This window comes from Capricornis sumatraensis, chromosome 21 (assembly GCF_032405125.1).
Source record: "Capricornis sumatraensis isolate serow.1 chromosome 21, serow.2, whole genome shotgun sequence".
In the NCBI taxonomy this organism is placed as follows: Eukaryota; Metazoa; Chordata; class Mammalia; order Artiodactyla; family Bovidae; genus Capricornis; species Capricornis sumatraensis.
The window spans coordinates 45,663,675-45,689,139 of NC_091089.1; the positions used below are offsets into that span (position 1 = coordinate 45,663,675).

Below are 25,465 nucleotides of genomic sequence, written 5' to 3' on the forward strand. Positions count from 1 at the left end.
TCTCTGGCTGCTCTGTGCTGCAGGGTAGCTCCCAAATTTAGAAACGGGAAGCTAAATCTTAAATTTTCAGAGATTACAACATACTACAGGAGCAGCTGTGGTGCCTTTAGAACTCACTGTACATATGTCACTAAAATGGCTGGGTTTCTGTTAAATATTCTGGTTATATTTACCATTTAAAAGGCGTCGGAGTTAAGCCAGCACAGAATTAGAGAGCACAGTGTGTCATCTGTTACTGAGCTGGAGAAACAGAAACAGTCACATTTTATAGTGTTTTTGGTTAGCCCAAACTTCATAAATAAGTAGGAGAGATTTGACAATTATCCAAAACAGCCTTTTCAGTTTTTAATAAACCAAAGGAAAGCACACTTAAAAAGAGCAAATATTAAGTTTACTCTTTTTTCAAGTTCATCTTTAAAATTCAAGGTAAATTATATATCTAAAGTCATCTGTAGACTTAGTAGACAGACTGGGGAGGGTTGAAAATAAAAACAAAATGTCAGAGATCTTCAGAAACAGCAGGATGGGTGGTACGAAATGCCACTCCTGCATCTGACCATGTGCTCACATGGCCAGATCAAAAACGAAAAACAGGATTGAACCTGAATTTCATGCCAAATGAAGAGAAAGTAATCTGTTGTACCTCATTTACATTCAGTTTCTTTTTTGAACCAAGATGGGTAATAAAGAATAACAAAGAATCTAGCGGCTGTATGCTTATCAAGAACAGGTCTGGTCAACAGGAAGGACCCCAGAGCCAGGCGGGCTGCTGCCACACAGGTTGCACTGTGCGCAGGGGAAGCCTGAAGATGGTCCCAAGGCTTTTTATGCTACTGAGGTCTGGAAATTATACTTTCTATAAAAAGTGTATTCTGTATGAAAATCTCAAAGACTACAAAATGAGTATTTTAAATAATCACATCGATAAAAGAAAACTTGATTTCTCTGTACAGGGAAGCAGGGTGGATTTTTGTAACAACCATCCTGACCATCATAACACAGCTGTACGGGAGCTGGAGAGAAGGAAGAATCCCTGTGGCTCCCTGGCTGGGCAGCTGAGTGTGGATGACTGCTTCTGGGGGAGGCTGGCAGGAATGCCTTTCCATCAGGCCCCTCAGAAGCTCCGCCCACAGGCTCCCTGACGGTGCTGCATTCTGAGTTTGTTGTCCTTTCACTATCATCCTGTCATTTGAGATCATGGTGTGATCTATGCATCTACCAAAGACTGGAATCAACGGTCAGAAGCAAAGTGTCCATCTAAGCTGTTAATCTGTGCAGAGTGCGGCAGCTGAGGCATCACGACCATAGACAGAGGAAGGTAATTCCCAGAGCCCGCAGAAGGAGGCCAACCTGTGTGTGTCTCCACCTGCTGGTAAAAGCTCTCTCACACAGATAATAAACAGCCCCTGCTACCCCCAGCATGGCTGCCTCCAAAGGGTGAGAGCCGAGCAGAGAAGCTGTTTGGAGGGTAGAAAAAAGTGGTCGGAAAGGCGGTGCTGGCCATGCTCTGGTCATCCTTGGAACCTGAACAATACGTATGGGGAAGAGAACGGCAGGGGAGAAGAAATGGAGAAAATACTGCTGAACATGAGTGACTGATACAGAATCATTATAGAGCATGAAAGAAAAACAGACAAAAACACCATGGAGGGCATTAATGTTAGATTCCACATGAGTCTCCAGGCCATCATCTGCATCCATGTGTGTCAAAAGGAAATCAACCACAAAGTCACAGCTGGAGAATCTGAGTTCACACAGCAACACTTCAGCTGTCCTGTGAACTCTTAATCTCCCACACAGGTTTGCGGGATGCAGGCCCAAGATGACAGTAGAAACACACACCCAGCAGCCACCCCTCCCTACTCGGAGGGCGCTGCCCCCAGTCATCTGACCAAATGACGAAAAAAGTACACTTTCAACATCCTGAGGAAAGGGTGCTAAGCCTCTTCAGTTGTGTACGACTCTTTGCAACCCCATGGACTGCAGCCCACCAGTCTCCTCTGTCCATGGGATTGGATTCTCCAGGCAAGAACACTGGTGTGGATTGCCATGCCCTACTCCAGGGGATCTTCCTGACCTAGGGATTGAACCGGCATCTCCTGTGTCTACATTATTGTTAGGCGGGTTCTTTACCACTAGCGCCACCTGGGAAACCCCAGGAGGAAAGGGGGGAAGGTCCAATATAAATGAAAATCAGTCACAACAAAAGACTTTTCTGCTGTCTTTAGTTGACTCCTTATAAATGCAAAATGATTCAGTGTTTTCTTAGAAAAATAGCTAAATCATACTTTCAAAAACAATACTTACAAAACTAGACGCCACTGCCACTAAAGGAGTGGGATTTTATGGATTTCCCATGATAAGCTACTGGCAAGAAAAGTCAGGATTTTGATCTGGAGGTTCTCGCATATCAGCTGGGACCTAGAGGTAGGCGGAGGAGGCGGAGTTCTGTGAACAAATACCAGTTTGCACAGACCATGGGCTCCCCTGCCTGCTCACTAAGCCTCTTCTCCGCAAAGGCAGGTTGGTTGTACCTTGCTCTCCTCCTCCACAAAAACAGCTCACGGCCTGACTATATACACTGAGCTGCCCTACGCCAGGAAGACACCTCATGGCCTTCCTTGGTAAAGTTTCTATCACCAGCCAATAGGGCTTCTCAGGTGGTGCTAGTGGGAAAGAACATGCCTGCCAACCCCAGAGACGTTAAGAGACATGGGTTCGATCCCTGGGTTGGGAAGGTCCTCTAGGGGAAGGCATGGCAACCCACTCCAGTATTCTTTCCTGGAGAATCCCATGGACAGAGGACCCTGGTGGGCTACAGTCCATGGGAGTCGCTAAGTGTCTGAAATGACTGAAGCAATTTAGCACACATGCACCAGCCAAATACTCCTTGTAGTTAATCTGACAGTGTCTTTACACTGCTAATTTTAAGTTTAACCTCAACAGTGCAGGTATTTGGGAAGTCAAGTGGGAGAGAAAGAACTTAGGCAGGTTTCCTCTGGCAGATCCGCTGCCTCTTCCTGCAAGGACCTCGTGGGCTACATCCCCTGCCTGATAAGTGAATAGCTATGACGTGAGCCTGGACGTCTCTGGAAAACAGCGCAAACTGTCAACACATCCAAACATCTGCAGTGACTCCAGTATCACAAAACATGCTTGAAAACAAGGAACAATGGATTTTTATGAATCAAAATTCTCCCTTTGGATATCTACCTCAATGAGAGTCTACTGTAGTCAGACTTCACTAAGTTTTCTGTTTAGTTTCAACAATTTTTAAGTGGCATTTGAAAGGAAAAAAGAGTTTCTTTAATAAATATCCATACTTTCAACCATAAATAAGTGTTCCGGGGGAGAAAAGTACTTTAAATGAACAAAGAATGTCAGATTTCACTTGGTTACTCTTAGGATTGCTTTTCTTCTGCTAATAACAACAAATAAGGTTATTATAAAGTTCATTCTAGCTTCTGGAAGCTTCTCAAGGAAACTAATGATTCCAGGTCTCTAACTGCTTACAAGTTGCTCTGCAGAGTCTGTGGGCTACTTACGAGAGACCGGGAGCTCTGCCTGGATGCCGGCAGGAACTGTCTCACGTTAGTGGGTGTTTCCTTCTCAATGGAATGTCGTCTCTGGGGTGGCTGCCGTCGCTCAGGCTGAGGTGTGGAGGATATGGGCAAGAACTTGGGAGGGTCTGAAGAAACAGAATGAACCAAACTAAAATCAGTTCTCTTATAAAGGAAAAAAAAAAGGCAAATTAGGTTTCAAATTTCTAACAGAAAACCCTCTGCCATATGTGACAAATTGCATTCAAAGATGAAGTATTGATTTTGTTGGAGTGATCAACATTAGGACTGCAGGCCCCTAGGGGACCCTGGAAGACTTACAGAATAATCTTTGCAAGATAAACTTACTACTGAAATAGCAAGGAGAAGGAAAAAGTGTTCAATATTCAAATTCATGCATAAAATGCAACATAAATGGAGTCTCAGATTCATAATACAAATGCCATCCTGTTATTTTCCACAGAATTTTGCAATTAAGAGTCTTAGGCTTTATTTAAATTTTTTTTTAATTGGGCAAAAGACTTGTATTCAATGAACAATTTCAAGGGCAAAGAATTCAAGGAATAGATCTTGGGTTTTATTTTAAAAGCATGTGAAAATTATGTAAATTGTTTGTGTCAAATCATACCAAAATTGTCAAGTATACATTCCTTTTAAAAGATAAAATATGAAGACTGTTTCTTCTTGATGTGTATCAAGACATTTTATCCTTAGTTTAAATCAAGCTTTATTTAAAATAAGTTTCAGCTTCAATGTTAATACTATATATGCCGCTGCTTCTCTGTCTAGGAATATCTGGGGACAGAGTTTAAAGGGGCAATGTTTCAGGCTCTGATTCACATTGTGGAAACACAGGAGGACATCACAGAACTCTGCTGTCTGTCTGTCCATCCTTCCTCCTATCCTCTGCACAATAAGGTGAAGAAAAGTGAAAGTCAGCACAGTGAGGAGGAGATGACCATCCACTTGGACTGTCCTAGCAATAAATCACTAAAAAAACCAGAATATACTTCCCTCAATCAAGGTACAGAAATCCATCATGTGATTTAATGGAGTCTCTATAATATTTAATGGGTCTGGTCAAATAACAATTACAGATAATAACCAAGGTCAGCTCCTGTTGTTTTTGATGTAATCTGCTTAGTTCAGTTCAGTTGCTCAGTCGTGTCCAACTCTTTGCGACCCCATGAATCGCAGCACGCCAGGCCTCCCTGTCCATCACCATCTCCCGGAGTTCACTCAGACTCACGTCCATCGAGTCAGGGATGCCATCCAGCCATCTCATCCTCGGTCGTCCCCTACTCCTCCTGCCCCCAATCCCAACGCATCAGAGTGTTTTCCAATAAGTCAACTCTTCGCATGAGGTGGCCAAAGTACTGGAGCTTCAGCTTTAGCATCATTCCTTGGAAAGAAATCCCAGGGCTGATCTCCTTCAGAATGGACTGGTTGGATCTCCTTGCAGTCCAAGGGACTCTCAAGAGTCTTCTCCAACACCACAGTTCAAAAGCATCAATTCTTCGGCGCTCAGCCTTCTTCACAGTCCAACTCTCACATGCATACATGACCACAGGAAAAACCATAGCCTTGACTAGACGGACCTTAGTTGGCAAAGTAATGTCTCTGCTTTTGAATATACTATCTAGATTAGTCATAACTTTTCTTCCAAGGAGTAAGGGTTTTTTAATTTCATGGCTGCAATCACCATCTGCAGTGATTTTGGAGCCCCAAAAAATAAAGTCTGACACTGTTTCTACTATTTCCCCATCTATTTCCCATGAAGTGATGGGACCGGATGCCATGATCTTCGTTTTCTGAATGTTGAGCTTTAAGCCAACTTTTTCACTCTCCTCTTTCACTTTCACCAAGAGGCTTTTTAGCTCTTCTTCACTTTCTGCCATAAAGGTGGTGTCATCTGCATATCTGAGGTTATTGATATTTCTGCCGGCAATCTTGATTCCAGCTTGTGTTTCTTCCAGTCCAGCATATCTCATGATGTACTCTGCATATAAGTTAAATAAGCAGGGTGACAATATACAGCCTTGACATACTCCTTTTCCTATTTGGAACCAGTCTGTTGTTCCATGTCCAGTTCTAACTGTTGCTTCCTGACCTGCATACAGATTTCTCAAGAGGCAGGTTAGGTGGTCTGGTATTCCCATCTCTCTCAGAATTTTCCACAGCTTATTGTGATCCACACAGTCAAAGACTTTGGCATAGTCAATAAAGCAGAAATAGATGTTTTTCTGGAACTCTCTTGCTTTTTCCATGATCCAGCGGATGTTGGCAACTTGATCTCTGGTTCCTCTGCCTTTTCTAAAACCTGCTTGAACATCAGGGAATTCACAGTTCACGTATTGCTGAAGCCTGGCTTGGAGAATTTTGAGCGTTACTTTACTAGCATGTGAGATGAGTGCAATTGTGTGGTTTGAGCATTCTTTGGCACTGCCCTTCTTTGGAATTGGATTGAAAACTGACCTTTTCCAGTCCTGTGGCCACTGCTGAGTTTTCCAAATTTGCTGGCATATTGAGTGCAGCACTTTCACAGCATCATCTTTCAGGATTTGTAACAGCTCAACTGGAATTCCATCATCTCCACTAGCTTTGTTCGTAGTGATGCTTTCTAAGGCCCACTTGACTTCATATTCCAAGATGTCTGGGTCTAGATTAGTGGTCACATCATCATGATTATCTGGGTAGTGAAGATCTTTTTTGTACAGTTCTTCTGTGTATTCTTGCCACCTCTTCTTAATATCTTCTGCTTCTGTTCGGTCCATACCATTTCTGTCCTTTATCAAGCCCATCTTTACATGAAATGTTCCCTTGGTATCTCTAATTTTCTTGAAGAGATCTCTAGTCTTTCCCATTCTCTTGTTTTCCTCTATTTCTTTGCATTGATCTCTGAAGAAGGCTTTCTTATCTCTTCTTGCTATTCCCTGGAACTCTGCATTCAGATGCTTATATTTTTCCTTTTCTCCTTCACTTTTCGCCTCTCTTCTTTTCACAGCTATTTGTAAGGCCTCCCCAGACAGCCATTTTGCTTTTTTGCTTTTCCACGGGGATGGTCTTGATCCCTGTCTCCTATACAATGTCACGAACCTCATTCCATAGTTCATCAGGCACTCTATCTATCAGATCTAGGCCCTTAAATCTATTTCTCACTTCCACTGTATAATCATAAGGGATTTGATTTAGGTCATACCTGAATGGTCTAGGGGTTTTCCCTACTTTCTTCAATTTGAGTCTGAATTTAGCAATAAGGAGTTCATGATCTGAGCCACAGTCAGCTCCTGGTCTTGTTTTTGTTGACTGTATAGAGCTTCTCCATCTTTGGCTGTAAAGAATATAATCAATCTGATTTCGGTGTTGACCATCTGGTGATGTCCATGTGTAGCGTCTTCTCTTGTGTTGTTGGAAGAGGGTGTTTGCTATGACCAGTGCATTTTCTTGCCAAAACTCTATTAGTCTTTGCCCTGCTTCATTCTGCATTCCAAGGCCAAATTTGCCTGTTACTCCAGGTGTTTCTTGACTTCCTACTTTTGCATTCCAGTCCCCTATAATGAAAAGGACATCTTTTTTGGGTGTTAGTTCTAAAAGTTCTTGTAGGTCTTCATAAAACCGTTCAACTTCAGCTTCTTCAGCATTACTGGTTGGGGCATAGACTTGGATAACTGTGATATTGAATGGTTTGCCTTGGAGGCGAACAGAGATCATTCTGTCATTTTTGAGATTGCATCCAAGTAGTGCATTTCGGACTCTTTCGTTGACCATGATGGCTACTCCATTTCTTCTGAGGGATTCCTGCCCGCAGTAGTAGATATAATGGTCAACTGAGTTAAATTCACCCATTCCAAGTCCATTTTAGTAATCTGCCTAAGTAAATCAAAGTCCTATTTGAAGAATTTTAACCACTGAAACCTCCACATGTACATGTACAAAAAATGAAGTCAATATACTAAAGATACTCTGTTTTTTCTTAGTAAAATTTTAAATAACTGCAGTAAGATACATATAATAATTACCCTCTTACCCAACTGTACACTGTAAAAATTTACGAATTATACCATTTTAAAACATACAATTCAGTGGTATTAAATTGTTTACAGTTACCTTGTTATGCACCCAGTTATAAACTTTATTGTACTTTGTTTGATGATATATATATATTTTAATATTTACTATTTATTTATTTGGCTGAGCTAGGTCTTAGTTGCGGCATGTGGGATTTAGTTCCTTGACCAGGGATCAAACCTGGGCCCCCTGCATTTGGGAGTACAGAGTCTTAGCCACTGGACCATGGGCAGTCCCAAATGATATATTAAATGGATATAAAATAAACTGGTCTAAAGGGCTAAAAATATAAATAAAAATGTAAAATGCGATTATTGAAAACAAAATGTGTGTGGCAGGGTAAAAATGTAGTACTGTTAGAATGTGTTTAAATGTAAGAGGTCATCAGCTTAAAATATTCACCTGTCAATATATGAACCTATATAGTAACCACAAACCAAAAGCCTATATAACAGATACACACACAGAAAAGAGAAAGGACTCCACATAACACTAAAGATAATCATCAAGGAAAAAGATTATTCTTGGAATAAAAGGAAATAAAAACAACTGCAAAACAATGAACAAAATGGCAGTACATACATACCTATTAATATCAATAAATACCAATAACGGGCTTTCCTGGTAGCTCAGCCTGTAAAGAATCCGCTTGCAATGCAGGAGACCTGGGTTTGATCTCTGGGTTGGGAAGATACCCTGGAGAATGGAATGGCAACCCACCCCAGTATTCTTGCTTAGACAATACCATGGACAGGGGAGCCGGGTGGGCTACAGTCTATGGGACTGCAGAGTCAGATATGACTGAGCAACTAAGCACAGATGCACAAATATTAATCATTGCTTTAAATGGAAATGGACTAAATGTTCCAATCGAAAGCTTTAGAGTGCTATGGAACTCTCCTCAAGGTCATGTGGCAGCCTGGATGGGAGGGGAGTTTGGGGGAGAATGGATATATGCATATGTATGGCTGAGCTCCTGTACTGTTCAACTGAAACTGTCACAACACTGTTAATCAGCTATACCCCAATACAAAATAAAAAGTGAAAAAAAGAAAGTGAAAAGATAACCCAGAAAACAAAAGAAGATATTTACAAATTATATATATATTTTTGATTTGACATCATTCTTGTTTTTAAAACCAGAACATTTATTGTGCGACTACCTGTTGAAATATTGTTTTTCAACACAAGTCTTGTTCTTAACATAAATGCTTATAGAAATAAACCTCCCTTTTGTTCTGGGACAGTTTCTGTTGACTTATTTTTTCTTCTGAATGAGCCATACTTTCCTGTTTTTTTATGTGCTTTGTGATTTGTTGTTGAACACTGGACATTTGAATTTATCAATGTGGTAACTCTGGAAATTAGATTCTACCCTTCCTCAGAGTTTGCTGAGTTTTGTTACTGTCTCTATTCATTGTTTCTCTTATTGTTGAAGGCTGATCTTTGAAGATCAGCCTGATGAAAACGTAACATCTCCTCAGGTCCTTGATGAGCCATTCCCTGGGCATTCATGGTCACTTTCCAATTCTCGCATATCCCCCGGAAATATGGAGGGGTGAGGGGGAAGCTGACAACAGCTTAGCAACAGCCGTCTACCTCTGTCTGCACCTCTGAAATCAGAAGCAGTGACCAGAATACAGAGCCCCGAGATCTGGAGGACCAGGTCATTTTGTCCATCTTGGCCCCGCCAACTGTGTGCAAGCTGCTTCAGGAATGGTACACAGCTGCCTGTCACATGGACAGGGACAGGGGAATGAATGGCTGCCACTCACTAAGAGCTGAAATCTACTGAAGTTAACCACAATTCACCATCTTCCCCTGGAAGTTGTAAGCATTCAGCAGATTCTAGCATTCCGAATATATCAGACAGATTCTGCCGCTACAGTTACTGTGTAGGTGAGAAGACGACTACACGGTGCCTGCTACTCTGCCATCTTCCCAGAATCCTCCCTGCTAATATAGAATTTTTAATCCTTTATATTAATCTTACAAATGAAAAGATTACCAACACTGGGGCATCCCTGCTGGTCCACTGGTGAAGAATTTGCCTTGCAATGCCACGGACACAGGTTCAATACCTGGTTTGGGAAGTTAAGATCCCATCCGTTGGAGCAACTAAGCCCACACACTACAACTGGACAGCTGCACCTCAGGGAAAGATCCCACATGGCACCATGGAGACCTCACATGCCCCAGTGAAGACCCAACACAGCCAATAAGTATTTCAAAAAGATGGCCAATAGTACTTTTCAAAATCATTCCATTTTAGATTCTGTATTAGAACCTATTACCTGAAGAGTTATAAAGGTGTTTTTATTATCTAAACTTGTACGTGGATAAGGGGGAAGGGTGTGTGGGAGTGTATTTTGTGTGTGTAGCAGGAATGATAACAAGTGTGATTATTCAGGGCTTCTGGCTTAAATTTAGATAATGAGGTAATTCCAAAAAGTACACACAGGCCGACCTACTCCCTACAGCTATTATCTGTAAACCTAAAGGTGACTGGTTTACTATAACTTGAGAACCTGAGACCTAATTACCAGTTTAGCCCTATCTTATGATGTTATTCTAGGAAAAAAATGATTATTTCTGCTCCCGACCAGGACAATTCCAGGGTTGGTTCTTTAACTAGTTACCCCAAATGACAAGGCGGCACTTTGGGATTCCCTTTCCTAGGTTAAACATGTTTTTTAAGGCATCTGACACTGGTTCTTTGTACCACAAATACTCACTCTTCCTTGTGGACACAGTCTCCAGAAAGGGGTCTTCCAGGAAGGAGGGAGACGCACTGCTGCTGCTGGCGGACCTGGGCAGGGTCTCCTCCTGAAAAAGACACAGGGCAAGCGGGAGAGTCAGATCTCTTAGACACTAGTGCTCTCATGCTCATTAGCAGTGTTCACTCATAAGAGGTAACATGAGGCACCACATTTTAATGTCCAAGGTTCAGAGCAAGTTGGAGACAAGCTAGAAGGGATCTAAAATTAGACATATCTGGGTGTGCTCCGGCTTTGTTCCTCATTAGAGTGATGTGACATAGAGCAAGTTTCTTATCTCAGTTTCATAATTTCAATAGTATTACTACAAGGACAAATCTGAGAACACATTTAAAATGCTTAACACATCACCCGGCACACAACAAATGGTGATTAACATCATCAGTCAAGTATTTAACACATTAAAAAAACTAACAGACTTATAACCCCTACAGAGTAGATGTGTTTTGTTCACTGTTGTTACCTACTACCAAGTCCATCCCACTAAGTAATGCATAAATATTTGTTGAATGAATGAAAACATATTTCATGAGAAATATGTCTGCACTGTGTCAAATAAAATTTAAATTCCCATTACTTGTGAGGAGACCTTCTTAATTTGTTTTCGACTATACCAAAGTGAAGTACAATATTTATTCATGAAAAATTTACTACTTACTATGTGACAGGAGATATATATTAACTGGAAGACAACTCAATTCTGTAATACATAGAGAAAACTGCTAAATATTTTTAAATATAGAAGAAAGTTAGGTTAATATATTAATCTATGATCATGTGAGACAAACAGTGAAAATCCTTTCTGACCTACTTAGTGTGGAAAGCATTAGTTTCAAACAAGCCCCACTACGAAGGGCCTAGTCAAGGAACAGGAGAAGAAGAAAGCCGTGTAGACCACAGAGCCCACACAAGGACGGTCTGAGCAGCCACCTCCTCCTGGTGCTCACTGCCATGTACAAACCAAGTGACATCAGCCAAACCTCACCCAGAGGTCATACACGGGACATTGTACAGGTCTCCAGAAAAGTCAGTGAGAACTAGCTTATCTCCTGCTTCTGGCAGGTCAAAAAGAAGTAAAAGCTATGAGTATCTCAAAAAGAAAAAAGAAGTCACATACAGGACTTCTCAGCAGTTATGAGGTGGGAGCTCCTGACTGAAACAGCAGAAACCATCCCCGCTGTACATCCTTCAACCAACCTTCCCAGAACCACTGTTACAGCTGCCTTTACTAAGGCATGTCCATGCTGCGCAGCCTCCCTCCTTCCCAAGGGTCTGAAATGCTTCCCCTGAGAGCAGTGAGGAGCCTGCCCTGGGCAGGCAGGCTGGACATGGGATCGCTGTGGGGAGGGGTAACTCCCAGAGGAAAACAAAAGCAGGACACTCATTGACATAAATTGTAGCAATGTTTTATTGGATCCATCTCCTAAAATAAGAAATAAAAGCAAAAATAAACAAATAGGACTTAAACAGTTCATCTTATTCAACATCAAGAAAAAACAGTTAAAAAGTGGGCAGAAGAACTGAACAGACATTCTTCTGAACAGGAAATGCAGATGGCCAACATGGTACATGAAAAGATGCTCAACACTGCTAACTACCAGGGAAATTCTAATCAAAACCACAAGGAGCTATCACCTCACACCTGTCAGAACAGCTATCATCAAAAACAAAACAAAAACCATAAATGCTGGAGCGGATGTGGAGAAGTGAGAACACTTGTACACTGTCTGCGGGAATGTAAATCACTGCAGCCACTTGTGGAGAACAGTATGGAGGCTTCTCAAAAAACTAAAAGCAGAACTACCATATGGCCCAGCAATTCCACTCCTGAGTATGTGTCGGAAAAAAACAAAAACATTAATTCAAAAAGATACATGCGCTCCATTATTCACAGCAGCATTATACTAGTCTTTGACACTCACCCATGTCAGAAATATCTATCACTGTCAGAAGTCCCACAGCTGTGCTCCCAGGGTGTGGCTGTCCCTGAGGCCACCAGAGTCATCTCAGATACAAGCCTGGGCACTGAACTCACTGGGCAGGAAGGAAAATCTCCCTTTTCTTGACAGGACGCCCAGTTAAGGCACAGATAAAGCTCCTGAGCTTTGCTTCCCTACTGAAAGCTTTGATATAGTGCCAATCAAAGCTTATCTTGACTTTTACAATGTTACCTGGGTCAGGCTAGTAGAGGTTATTAAAGATAGACCAAAAAAAACCCATTGAGATTAAGAATTTTGAGAAAAGAAAAAAAGAGCAGTGGAAGCAGACTGGGTGCTGGGAGGTCTATTCGTAGTTTGGCGGGGGTTCTGTTACTTTTCTGTTGTCTGACTTTGTAAACTGAGCCTCTACCTCCACTAGGCTGTGTTCTTACTGCAAAGTAATGATGTTGAACACAATTTCTAAGCCCCTTTCCAGTTTAAATTATTTTCATTTAGGCATTCTCATACTGCTAGTTGGAATACTAGAAAGTTTATGAGATACAAAGATTTTGGGCTTAGATTTGGGTTTCAGATCTGTCTCTATAATTTACCTTTTAACAATCTTAGTTCAAAAACAAAACCTTTCTGTGAGCACTCAATATGCCAACAAGTTTGAAAAACTCAGTAGTGGCCACAGGTCATTTTTCATTCCAATCCCAAAGAAGAGCAATGCCAAAGAATGTTCAAATTACCACACAACTGTACTCATTTCACATACTGGCAAGGTAATGCTCAAAATTCTCCAAGCGAGGCTTCAACAGTACATGAACTGAGAACTTCCAGGTGGATTCAGAAAAGGCAGAGGAACCAGAAATCAACATCAGAAACTGCCAACATCCACTGGATCACAGAAAAAGCAAGAGATTTCCAGAAAAACATCTGCTTCACTGACTATGCTAAACCCTTTGACTGTGTGGATCACAATGAACTGTGGAAAATTTTGAAAGAGATGGGAATACCAGACCACCTAACCTGCCTCATGAGAAACTTGCATGCAGGTCAAGAAGCAACAGTTAGAACCAGACATGGAACAACAGACTGGTTCAAAATTGGGACAGGAGTACGTCAAGGCTGTATATTGTCAGCCTGCTTATTAAACTTATATGCAGAGTACAGCATGCAAAATGAGAGGCTGCATGAAGCACAAGCTGGAATCAAGATTTCGTGGAGAAATATCAACAACCTCAGATATGCAAACGACACCAACTTTAATGGCAGAAATTGAAGAGGAACTAAAGCCTCTTGATGAAGGTGAAAGAGGAGAGTAAAAAAGCTGGCTTAAAACGCAGCATTCAAAAAACTAAGATCATGGCTTCTAGTCCCATCATTTCATGGCAAATAGATGGGGAAACAATGAGAGACTTTATTTTCTTGGGCTCCAAAATCACTGCAGATGGTGACTGCAGCCATGAAATTAAAAGATGTTTGGTCCTTGGAAGAAAAGCTATAACCAACCTAGCTGCTGCTGCTAAGTCACGTCAGTCGTGTCTGACTCTGTGCGACCCCACAGACGGCAGCCCACCAGGCTCCCCCGTCCCTGGGATTCTCCAGGCAAGAACGCTGGAGTGGGTTGCCATATCCTTCTCCAATGCATGGAAGTGAAAAGTGAAAGTGAAGTTGCTCAGTCGTGTCGGACTCAGCGACCCCATGGACTGAAGCCTACCAGGCTCCTCCATCCATGAGATTTTCCAGGCAAGAGTACTGGAGTGGGTTGCCATTGCCTTCTCCGATGACCAACCCAGACAGCATATTCAAAAGCAGAGAGATTACATTGCTGACCAAGTTCCAGATACTCAAAGCTATGGTTTTCCCAGTAGTCATGTATACATGTGAGAGTTGGAGACGACTCTTCAGAGTCCCTTGGACTGCAAGATCAAACAGTCAATCCTAAAGGAAATTAGTCCTGAATATTCATTAGGAGACCTGATGCTGAAGCTCCAATACTTTGGCCACCTGATGTGAAGAACTGATTCATTGGAAAGACCCTGATGCTGGGAAAGATTGAAAGCAGGAGAAATGGAAGACAGGATGAGATGGCTGAATGGCATCACCGACTCAATGGACATGAGTTTGAGCAGGCTCCAAGAGTTGGTGATGGACAAGGAAGCCTAGTGTGCTGCAGTCCAAGGGGTTACAAAGAGTTGGACACGACTGAGTGACTGAATTATACTGGCTGAAAACTGGGGGGAGGGCAAGCAGTGGCTGGAGCGACACAAGGGCCCATGGAGGCTGACCCTGAACAGGCGTGGGCCTCACCTCTGAGTCGGAGCTGTCCAGCTCAGCCAGCGTCGGGGCTTTGAGGAGCTTCTTCCGTGGCACAGGCACCTGCTGGGCGGTTCCTGACCCACCTTCTCTAGGCTGTGACACCACACCTCCATTCACCATGGATGATTCTGCAACATTCTTGGGAGATTCAGTGGTTGTCACCTCTGGGGAAAAAAAGGCAAAAGCTGACCTTTCCCTAAGCACAGAAAGGTGGTCAGTGAACGAAACGGAGTCTTCAAGCGCCTGCACTGAGCTGGAAGGCATTCCTAGGTCATGCAGACAGCACAGAGGCCACACGCAGTAACACCTGGGCATATAACACATGTGTATTTGACATTAACTGTCACACTCAAATAAAGGAAACCTTTCCATGAATAACTATATATTCACTATATGTGTAGATTAAAATTGATAACTGGGAGAAATCCTACAGAAAACCAACTCCAGTTGATTTACTTCCCAGAGGCCCAGGGAAGCTCGAGTTCCCTTGAGCCTCTGAAGAGTAAGTGATGGACTGATGGAAGTGACAGTGTACATGAGCCTCCAGCATGGGGCTGCAAGACTGAGGGTGGTTTGAGTCTAAAATAAAAACAGCCAATTATCTCTACATATATAGACATGAACACACAGAATCTGGGATACATTCCTTCTGATAAAGCTGATATAGATTATCCCAAGCTCAAATCTGGATGGAAAGGCAGTGAAAGAAGTGTGGGAGCAGGATACAGAGCACAAAGTTCGGAGTACAGACTATAGAGGATGGGGGCGGGGGGCGGGGGGGCAGAGGCCAGAGCAGAGAGCACACGGCACGGCAGGGGCAGGCCCACAGTGCCGAGCATGGAGTGCGGAGTACAGACTACAGAGGACAGGGGGAGAGGACCGAGCAGAGAGCAGACGGCACGGCGGGGGCAGGCCCACAGTGCCCAGCACGGAGTGCGGAGTACAGACTACAGAGGACAGGGGGCGAAAGGACCGAGCAGAGAGCACAGGGCACAGTGGGTGCGAGCCCACAGTGCCTAGCTCGGAGTGCAGAGTACAGACTATAGACTACAGAGGACCGAGCAGAGAGCACAGGGCATGGCCGGGGCAGGCCCACAGTGCCAAGACCAGAGTGCGGAACAGAGACTAGACTAGAGACTAGAGCACAGGGCTGGAAGCACAGAGCAGAGAGTGTGTCCAGGACAGGGCACGGAGTGGGGAGTACAGACTGCAGATTATATAGAGAGCACAGGAGCTGGGAGGCCAGAGGGTGTGGGCACAGGGCAAGAGCACAGTGCGTACATAGCGTACGTGGCACAGCACAGGCTACTGCGTAGGGAGTGTAGAGCTTACAGCACACAGAACAGCAAGGCGAGGATGGTTCGGATTCAGAGGCTAACTCTGCTACTTGTCTGACCTTGAGCAATTACAGCAACTCAGTCCTCACCTGTTAAATAGGGCTAACAGCAGAAGTGGGCTTGCTGTGAGGATTACATAAATTAACAACTGCATATAAAACAATTAATAGTGTAATAAAGGCGGTGCACGATAAATGTTAGCAATTATTACACTGACTTTTATCTCCACTCGTGAGTGAGTGGACTAAGGCTCAGTGTGACTCAGCTGCTCACAGCCAGCGCGGCAGAGCTGACACAGGAGCCTTGGCAGTACCAGTTCAAAAGCCTGTAATCTTCCAGTGCAAGTAGAGATAAATTTCTTCAGTGTTTCAATAACTAATATTTTTAATAACTAACTACTAAAATAGAGTATTTAAAAATGAGAAAGAGCAGTTGCAGTATGCCCATAGCCATGGAGCAGTCTGTGAAACTCCCCTGATGAGTCAGAGGTGAAGAGTGTACTGAGCACTGAAAAGACATGACTCTTGCTCATTTCTGGCAGGAAGCGTTGTACCTGAAGTTAACATAAAACATAAGGTTCTGTTTACAGTAGCTCCCCCACTGTATAATATTCACAGGCTTCAAGTGGAAGATGTGGGCTTCCAGGTAACATTCAGAAAGTGTACTCTAGTACAGCCTTCCTTGACATGATTTAAAAGAAGTATGTAAACTATTTATTATAAATGATGTATATCTAACTTAATATTTACAATTTCTGCCTGATTTTAGAGCTCAAGAAGGCCAGAACTAGAACTGTCCTTGTGAACTAGAAGGAAGGGTTTGAGTGAGCAGAGGAAAGGAATAAGGAAGGGAAGGAAAGAGACAGACCTGTCAGTCATTTATCATTTTAAATAAAGTGTTGAGTAGAAAATCTGACAACACAAAAGTTAACTTTGTTATCACCTCTCCAGGTATTAAGCAGCTAGGAAAAATGTTTAATTGGGGAAGGGGTGTGCTGAAGGGGACAAAGAGGCAGAAGCAACAGATTTTCACACAAACTGTAAAGCTTAAAACCCTTCAATAGACCTTTCATCGGAGGAGAACTACAGGCTGCCACACTCACAGGAGTAACTGGAAAGCTCTCAAGAGAGAAGGGAGAAAATGACTGGGCTAACTGCTTAATTTCTACTGAAGGGAAAAAAGACAATGTTTAAAAATGATCTTGAAGTATATTCTGAAAACTCGTATTCCACAGCATGCACTCTCCATACACTTCCTCCAGGGCCTGTGCTTCAGCAGAAGGTACAGGCTTCTCCCGCAGCCTGGCTCTCCATGCCCCAGCTGCAGCTCTGCTGGAGGCAGGTACGCGTCCCCGGGGTGGTGCTCACAGTCCAGGCTCCCAGGGCGAAATCCCCAGTGGAGCGAGGAGGGATGTCACAACAGTTCTAATGGTTATATAGTTAATGTTTCAGAAAAAAATGTAATTACTACATAAGATACATGATTTTACGGATGCTTTTGCTTAAGAAAATTTTAAAAGTCATCTATAGTAGATTTGGGCTTCCTGGTGGCTGAGATGGTAAATGATCTGCCTATAATATGGGAGATCGGCGTTCGACCCCTGGGTTGGGAAGATCCCCGGAGAAGGGACTGGCAATCCACTCCAGTATTCTTGCCTGGAGAATTCCATAGACAGAGGAGCAAGCTACAGTCCATGGGGTCAACACAGTCAGACAAGATTGAGAGACTACCACATACACATGGTAGATTCTAGAAGTTTGAAGAGTACTGGTGTCACGTAAGTCTGGTAAAGTCGTGAGGGTAATGCCTACCCTGAAGGTTTGGCAACACATGTGACAGTGGCTGGCATGAGCTACTTTCATTCTCAACACAGGGGTCTGAGAAATTACCTGACAGCTCTCTCTCTGCCTGGAGACCTTGCTGAAGTTCATAACTGTATTTGAGCTCAGTGATTCAAACTACTGAAATAAACCTCAGACTAAGGTTAAAGCTTTGAGATAAATGGAATTAATAGAAAAATACAGTATGTCACAGTCAGGCTTCAAGGTGATCTCCACATGTAAGACTAAGTACATGTGATCTTCTCTAACACTGCATATTTGTAAAAGCTCTGGCTAAACATACCTTTAAGAGATATTTTTAAGCAGTTTGATTATACTTTCCATTCAAATGAATAAATCCTCATTACTTCAATGTATCTGATGAGAAAATCAAACCCTTGGATAAGACTTTATACTTCTATATAAGACAATTTTTGTTGATATTTATAAGTAAGCAAACTATTCAAGACGCTAGATACAGCTTTAGAAGTCACATGCCTTAGGTTCAGAATCTAAAACACATAACCACAGTATTAAATACATAGCAACTTCTATTTTACATAGTGTAATAATTATGTCTATTAGATACACCCAGCTGCTGTCTTATTTAGTTGGAGGAAATATGACTGAAATACAGATTGTATATTTATTTGCATCAGAAAAATAAATTATACTTACCTTAATGTTGATAGATTAAGATTTCCACTAAGGATCAGTATTTCTAAAACATACCTAAGCAGTAGGACACATATCAATTCTGTCTTATTCTAGTGTGCATTATCTATACTAAATATTTAAATATTTACTCCTTAGTTTGCTAATGTCGCAACTTAAAGAAGAAACACATTCCAGCTCTTGTATTTAGGTCAGAAGAATGGATCAATCTTTTCCATTTATAATTTGGAACATTTTAATTGATTAGTCAACAGGTCACAATGAAAACATGAAAACACAAGAAACAGAAAATGAAGCATGTGAAAACTACAAAGTATATTAAGGTACAAAATAGATTATGGCAAATGATAAGCACTGACGGCAAATCAAAATCCCTGTTGCTCCTTCACATCAAGGAGGCTCAGCACCAAGAATTTTCTTTCCAGCACAGGAAAATATCATATAACTGGTAAGACACAAACACACCTACATACAATTACACGTGTGTGGGCATGCAGACAGTCCAGGGCAGCCACCCATGCCTACAGTCAGGGTGTTTTGGGAGCCGGCTACTCCCAGAGTCCACTAGGGAGGACCACCTTTAGTAGGTATTTAGAAGAGACAGATCTTTATATGGACTGCCAACTTTTGGAGATTAGCAGTAACATGTATGTTCTCAAACACTGCTGAGTTTATTTTCCAGATTAATTTTTTTTTTTTTACAATTACTCTGCAAATGGGTGATAAAATAAAAATTGTCAAATGGATAAAGAAAATAGAACAAGCTCTTCAGTGGTCAGTCAGAAGTAGTAAGTGAAGACGGATGTATTTTAGTTTCTTGAAAGGGAAATATTAGTCATCCATAAGGGAACCACAAATATACAAAAATTTAAAAAACAGATGGGAACTAGTTTTGCAGTTGGAAGATGTTCAGCAAATATTCAGACAGAACATGATACTAGAACTCTCAGGTTCTTTAAATATGAATTTGTGTGTAAGATATGCCAACAATTTCATGGCACACACACAAAAGTTCTGGAAGGAAATACTAGTGCCAGTGTCTTATCTCATTTCATATTGAAAGCACCAGCTTCTGAACTCCAAAATTCTCATGTGCAAAACATTTTAGTTTGGGACTAAGTTGGCTTTGAAAATTCGCTCATATACAATTTAAAAACTCAATTTTAAAAGGGGGCTGATTTTACAGATCAAATTTTGTCATGAATAGTTACTTGTTTCACCATTAATCCCTGTCTATTTAACAGAAGGGCTTTAAACTTGTACTACAAACCCAGGACACACGATTGTGTTTTACAACCAAAGTCTCTTAACCAGCACACCACCAGCATGACAAGGCCCCATGCTCAGAAGCCCTGGGTATACAGCTGGCTCTCATCCGCCAACTGTGGAGCACTCATCTTCGGAAGCGGCTGACACTTCCAAGTTTAGCTGCTTGAATAACTGAATGCTTCAAAAAGTAACAAGTGTCAAAACTCTTTCTTCTTTCTAGGCTCTGAAGGCAGAGTTCTCTTAGACTCTCCACTGCTTTATGAGACTAGGTGTAATTGGCAGCATATTTCACAACCACAAGCGTCAGGGTTCTTCCACAGGCCCTTGGGAAGCAAGAGATTTATTACAGTTTTATTTTTTTAAACCATTTTCAAAGAAAGTCTGTTTTATATGACTGACCACAGCTTAGAAGAAGCCTTTCAATTTTCTTTTCTGACATATCTGAACAAGCAGATGAATGAAATGTATTTCACAGAGACCACAAAACCCGCGTCAGGTGTGAAAGTGCTTTACCTGACAAGTCAAAACTGTAAGACATGCTAAGTGGCCGCGTTGCTGAAAAAAGAAAACAAACAATAAAAGGAAAGCAATTCAGATGTTAGGCTTTACAGGGAGGACGAAAAAGGGAGGACGGTTCAAGGCCTGCGGTGGTACACGCCATACTTTTAAGGCAGAAGGCAGAGGGAAACTATCTGCAATATGGCATCTTAGTTTTAACTATATCACTAAGACTTGAAACGGAGTAACAATAAAAGAAAAAAAACAGCTTTTAAATTACATGTTAAGAATGAAAAGCATGATAAAGATAAAAACAGTTTAGAATCACAAGGACTTTTTACTTAAATATGAAAGAGTTCAAAAGAAAAAATAAGCCATGTTTTAAAACATGCTTTTAGGGAATATATAAAATCTTTAAAATTTAGGAACAAACGTATTCTTAATATATTTCAGGATGAGATGTTGGCTCTCTGCATACAGGTCAAACATCTTGTAAAAAATCTCATTCAGGCACTACCAGCATCACAAAGCATCACTAATTCTCCACTGTAGGCCATTAGACCTGGCACTTAAAGCGAGGCCTCAGGAGCCAGAGCACCTGAATTTGAACCTCAGCTCTGCCACTTACATGCAGTGTGATTCTGGGCAAGGTACTTAACTTCTCTGTGCTTCCATTACTTCAAGAGTAAAATGGGAATAATGGTACCTATTTCAAGAGATTGTTAGAAAAATTAAATGATTCCATACCAAATAAAAAGGTGCTTAAAGCAGTGCACCTAGTAACAGTTAAACAAATGGAATTTTTTAAGAATAAACTTACTTATTTCCTGTTGGAAGTCATCTGTTTTAAAAATTTTATTATATACATTAAAAAACATTGAACGGGTGAAAAATTTTATGGTAGGTAAATTATATCTCAATAAAGCTGATAAAAGAATTTGGGTATTTTTAAGAGTGAGAATTACCCATTTTCACTGCAGTCCCAAGCTCTTACCAACTCCATCCATCCTACCCCACCCCACCACCACCAGGGAGGACAGGTAGCCTGTGTTGTCAGAAGTGGGCAGACCCGAACGTCCTCACGTTTCTAAGGCAGATGTAGAACTGTAGAGTTCTAATATCCATATTTAACAGAATGAAATCTCTTCATATGTTTTTGGCAGATGTTGTTAAAGGAACCATTTACAACCTCAAATCTCAATATAGTATGAGATGTCAGGAAAAAGAAAATGATCAGTTGTGAACAAAGACTGATGCACAAGAACAGTAATTTCAGACTTAATGGGAAAAAAATATGGAACTAGCCTGTAAAATAATAGGGACACATATAAGATAACTTGGACACACGTCGGTCATCACATCCTCATAGACCATGCTGTGGGTCACGTTCACCCACGTGGGAAGATACTCCTGCTGCCACAGTCCTGTGTGAGGATGCAGTTCCTGTGTGCGCCACATGACGTGCGAGCCCTGCCACAGCGCGCGCTGCTGCTGCTGAAATCATGGGGCATGTCTCTTCTTTAAACATTTGCCCAATTTCTAGATAGTGGGTTTCTATCTTCTAGAGAGGAAAGGTTATAAAACTATTTAGGGAAACTTTTCCTCAGGATGGGCTCAGATGGTAAAGAATCTACCTGCCACGCAGGAGCCTCAGGTTCGATCCCTAGGTCAGGAAGATCCCCTGGAGAAGGAAACGGCAACTCACTCCAGTATTCCTGCCTGGAGAATCCCATGGACAGAGGAGCCTGGTGGGCTACAGTCCATGGGGTTGCAAAGAGTTGCACACAACTGAGTGATTAACACTTTCACTTCTTTTCTTCAAAATAATCCTGTCAATTTTATCCAAACTTCTCAAAGGGAAATTGTGTAGTAAGAATCAACGTAGATCAGCAGAACGAGAAGAGCTCAATTTCTTATTTTCTAGTTAAGGTTCAAGATCAATTTTAAAAGTAAGACTCTCACAGAACAGTCACTTTTGACAACAGCTCAATTCTGGTTGTTGTGAAACACTAATTCATAAGGATAAAACAAAAGAGCAAAGACATACTAAACACAAAATTGGTATTTAATTTTTCTAAAGCAGGTTTCCTGTTAGCTAGCATCTAATTTAAGTGAAACAGAAGAATATGTATACAATGAGGGCATGTGACACCAGACGCAGTGTCCCTTTGCTGCCTGCAAGGACTGCTGGTCTCCCGCACACTTGGCCCCTGGCCGCGCTGCACACCTGACTGGCTGCTGTCAGGGCTCAGAGGCACCCCTGCCGCAGACGTTCTCCGGTCAGTGCCTGTGGGCAGGACTCCTACCTGCTCGCCCCTCAACCTGGGTTCAGAGCACTTGTGTGGGAAGCACCATCCCATCACTTGGCACTTTATGTCCTGCTCCTCTCTCTGTCCCACTGGTGCTTCCACTGGAATTTACTCTTGTAAAGCGTGAAGCTTACTTTTCTCATGGTAATATGTGGATTTTACCTTATAGTTCTGTTAAATATTTCCTATTATCCTATTATTCCATCTTAAGACACAGTAATTCTTTTAAAATCTTGTCTTAAGCTGACATTCTATAATACCATCTCCTTATATTTCCATAGTGGTTCTTGCTCCTTGAGACTCTGCACCCTTTAGAAATCTGGGGAAAACTATGGACCCTGCCCCCCCTCCATATGCCCTCTGGGAAATATGTACAAATGTGTTACACTGCAAGGATGCACAGACCTTCCTCAGGCTCATTCAAGGACTCCCAGGATAAGAACTTTCCACTTACATCCTGTGCAGTTTTGGCTCATTACTATATACATGCTCATATGGATTTGTTCATTTTAAAGGGAAACACTTGCTGGCATAAAATCAACAGGGATATATGCTCCTGGCCTCTCCTCACTCTCCAGCTCTGGCCAGGGAAGCTATTCTACTGCTTTAGCACCTCGGGAAGCACCTTCCATTGTGGCTACCTATAGTGCAGACGGGGACACAGCAGGTAGCAAGACAGAAGTGGGCCCTGTGGCCACAGCCCAGCAGCAGACAGAAAGCATCACCATACAGTGACCGAGAGTCACAGGAGGCAGGGGAGCCATCAGAGCTGATGCAATTGAGCAGACAGAGGAGGGGAGACTGGGCTCAGAGGAGGGGAGGACCCTGAAGATCAGAAGCTGTCAGATCAAGGGCTTGGCTGCTGGACCCAGTCGCAGGGGACACTGCACTCTTGGGCCTGGGCTTTGAAATGGGAGCAGTGGCAGACAGTTTTTGGGGAAAGCAGGTAAGGTCACCTGTGGTGGAGCTTGTCCTGCAAGGTGGGGGAGGAAGTCCTGCCCAGTGATGGCTGGCTGCACATGTGGGTCTGAACTTCCAGAGAAGCCTGTGCGCAGGGTGGGAGCCAAGGAAATCAGAAACACACCAAGGGGAGCGTGTGGCTGCTCAAGGAGGAGGAGCTGTGGTAGCAACCTGAGGCCCAGCTGGGCGTGGGGGAGGGAAGAGATGGGAAGAGAATCCAGGAGACAGGGTCTCGGCACCAGCTCCTTTCCCAGGCAGGCACTGCCAGACGCTATCTCCCTGAATACCTTGGGAACCTTTCAGTTTATAAACTGGAGGGGAGCTGTTTACATGTAATAATATGGTCTTGCTCTAAATGGAAATCAGTGTGTGCTTATAAAAAACATAAAATAACTATAAAGAAAGTTTAGTAATAAATGCTATCAGTAGAGTCCCTCATCACATAACTTTAAACCATAATTAAGACAATAGAAACGATTATCTATTATTTCTATTTCTAAAATGTAGTAACTGATCCATGTGTGTACTACCATTTATAAAGTATCCTATTTGATTCATTCTTATATGGAAGTCACATGAACATGTGGAGGAATCCGTATCCTCCTCCTGCCAACCAAGGAATGGGAGATCAAAGAGGCGAAGGGCTGTCCTGAAACCACACCCAGGGATCTGCAGAGCTCCGCCCACACTGCAATGTGGTGCCCTTACACTTGGCATCTCAGGGAGGAACTTCCTACTCCACGTATTTCGAGAATGAATGTCACTTGTAAGGGTGTGTGTCGGGGGGAGAAAGGGAGGGAGAGGAGTGAGCCAAGTGTGTTTCCAGGGTGAGCGACTCTCCCGCCTGGGACTCACCGAGCCTGCTGCGTCTGGTCTCCTCGGGGGACACAGGCCGCAGCTTTCTCTCAGCCTTGATCTCTTCCAGGATTCTTTCATGAAGGCTCCGGGGCCGCGGTGGAGTAGGTTTCAGTTTTCTGGCTGAGGCCTTGGGAAAAAAGTAATAGCTAGAGCTGGAGTAGTTATCCTTAAATAATTCTTACTGAAGTCCATTCATACAACATAGTATTATGAAATTATATTTTACTGACTGCCACACTGCTTGATAAAAGAGTTTTCGAGCCATAGGAAGATGACTGGATGGCACGGTGGTTCAGGCACATGAACTTGGGCCACACTAATGAGTCAGTTGAGCTCCAGCTATTGTCATGGTGTGCTGCAGTCCACGGGGTCACAGAGTTGGACACGACTAAGCGACTGAACTGAACTGCTGTCACACTCCCTACACGCTACCATGACAGGCAAGCTGCTAAAATGCAAGCAGTACGTCATCTCTATTATTGTTTTTGAACGTAACATTTTTGAGTTAAGTCATTAACAACCTTCTCAGTTTGCAGCTGAGGAAATAAAGGCTCGGGAAGGCTGATGAAACTGCTCAAAAAGATGAATTTGCTAAAAAACGTGTGATCACACCATGTGTGGGTGTGCAGAGCCGGGCTGTGCCTCCATGCTCTCTGCTCTACACAACCTGCCCTCCTAAATCCATTTCCTATGTGGCCTCTTTCCCTTACTATAGATTTATAAGAGGAATGATTAACTATGTTTTAGATGTATACAAACTAAGAAAGAAATACCCTTTCTTCCTAGTTACTGAAGTTCCTGAACGTACAAGGGGTTTGAGAGGCCCTGGTAAGTGCTGGCTGTGGAGCCAGGGGAGGTAAGCGGAGAACAGAGGAAACACAAACCAACTCTCAGACCTGATCAGAACCCCTGATCCATGGTCTCCAGAAAGAACCCCACGAACAGAGGACCATGGCTACTGTGAAAGAGGAGGCAGCAGTGGATTTCCTGTAACCAAGGTGAGGTGTCTGTACCCTTAAGTACAGGGAGGCAATGCACACGAAAGCTATGTGGCCTTGTGTTCACAGTCGGGCTTCACAATCAGAGAGAA

At 42.6% G+C, this 25,465-nt stretch overlaps 1 protein-coding gene across 1 annotated transcript in view; it reads right to left on the reverse strand.

Annotated features, from left to right (window-relative positions):
* SPIRE1 (spire type actin nucleation factor 1) overlaps positions 1–25,465 on the reverse strand; it is a 76,492-nt gene that overhangs the window by 5,552 nt on the left and 45,475 nt on the right. The window contains exons 6-10 of the mRNA XM_068993696.1: positions 24,373–24,502; positions 20,264–20,305; positions 14,641–14,813; positions 10,364–10,454; positions 3,546–3,688 (exon numbers count right to left, since the gene is read on the reverse strand). Coding sequence (XP_068849797.1) covers positions 3,546–3,688; positions 10,364–10,454; positions 14,641–14,813; positions 20,264–20,305; positions 24,373–24,502 — 579 coding nt within the window. The remainder of the gene's footprint in view (positions 1–3,545; positions 3,689–10,363; positions 10,455–14,640; positions 14,814–20,263; positions 20,306–24,372; positions 24,503–25,465) is intronic.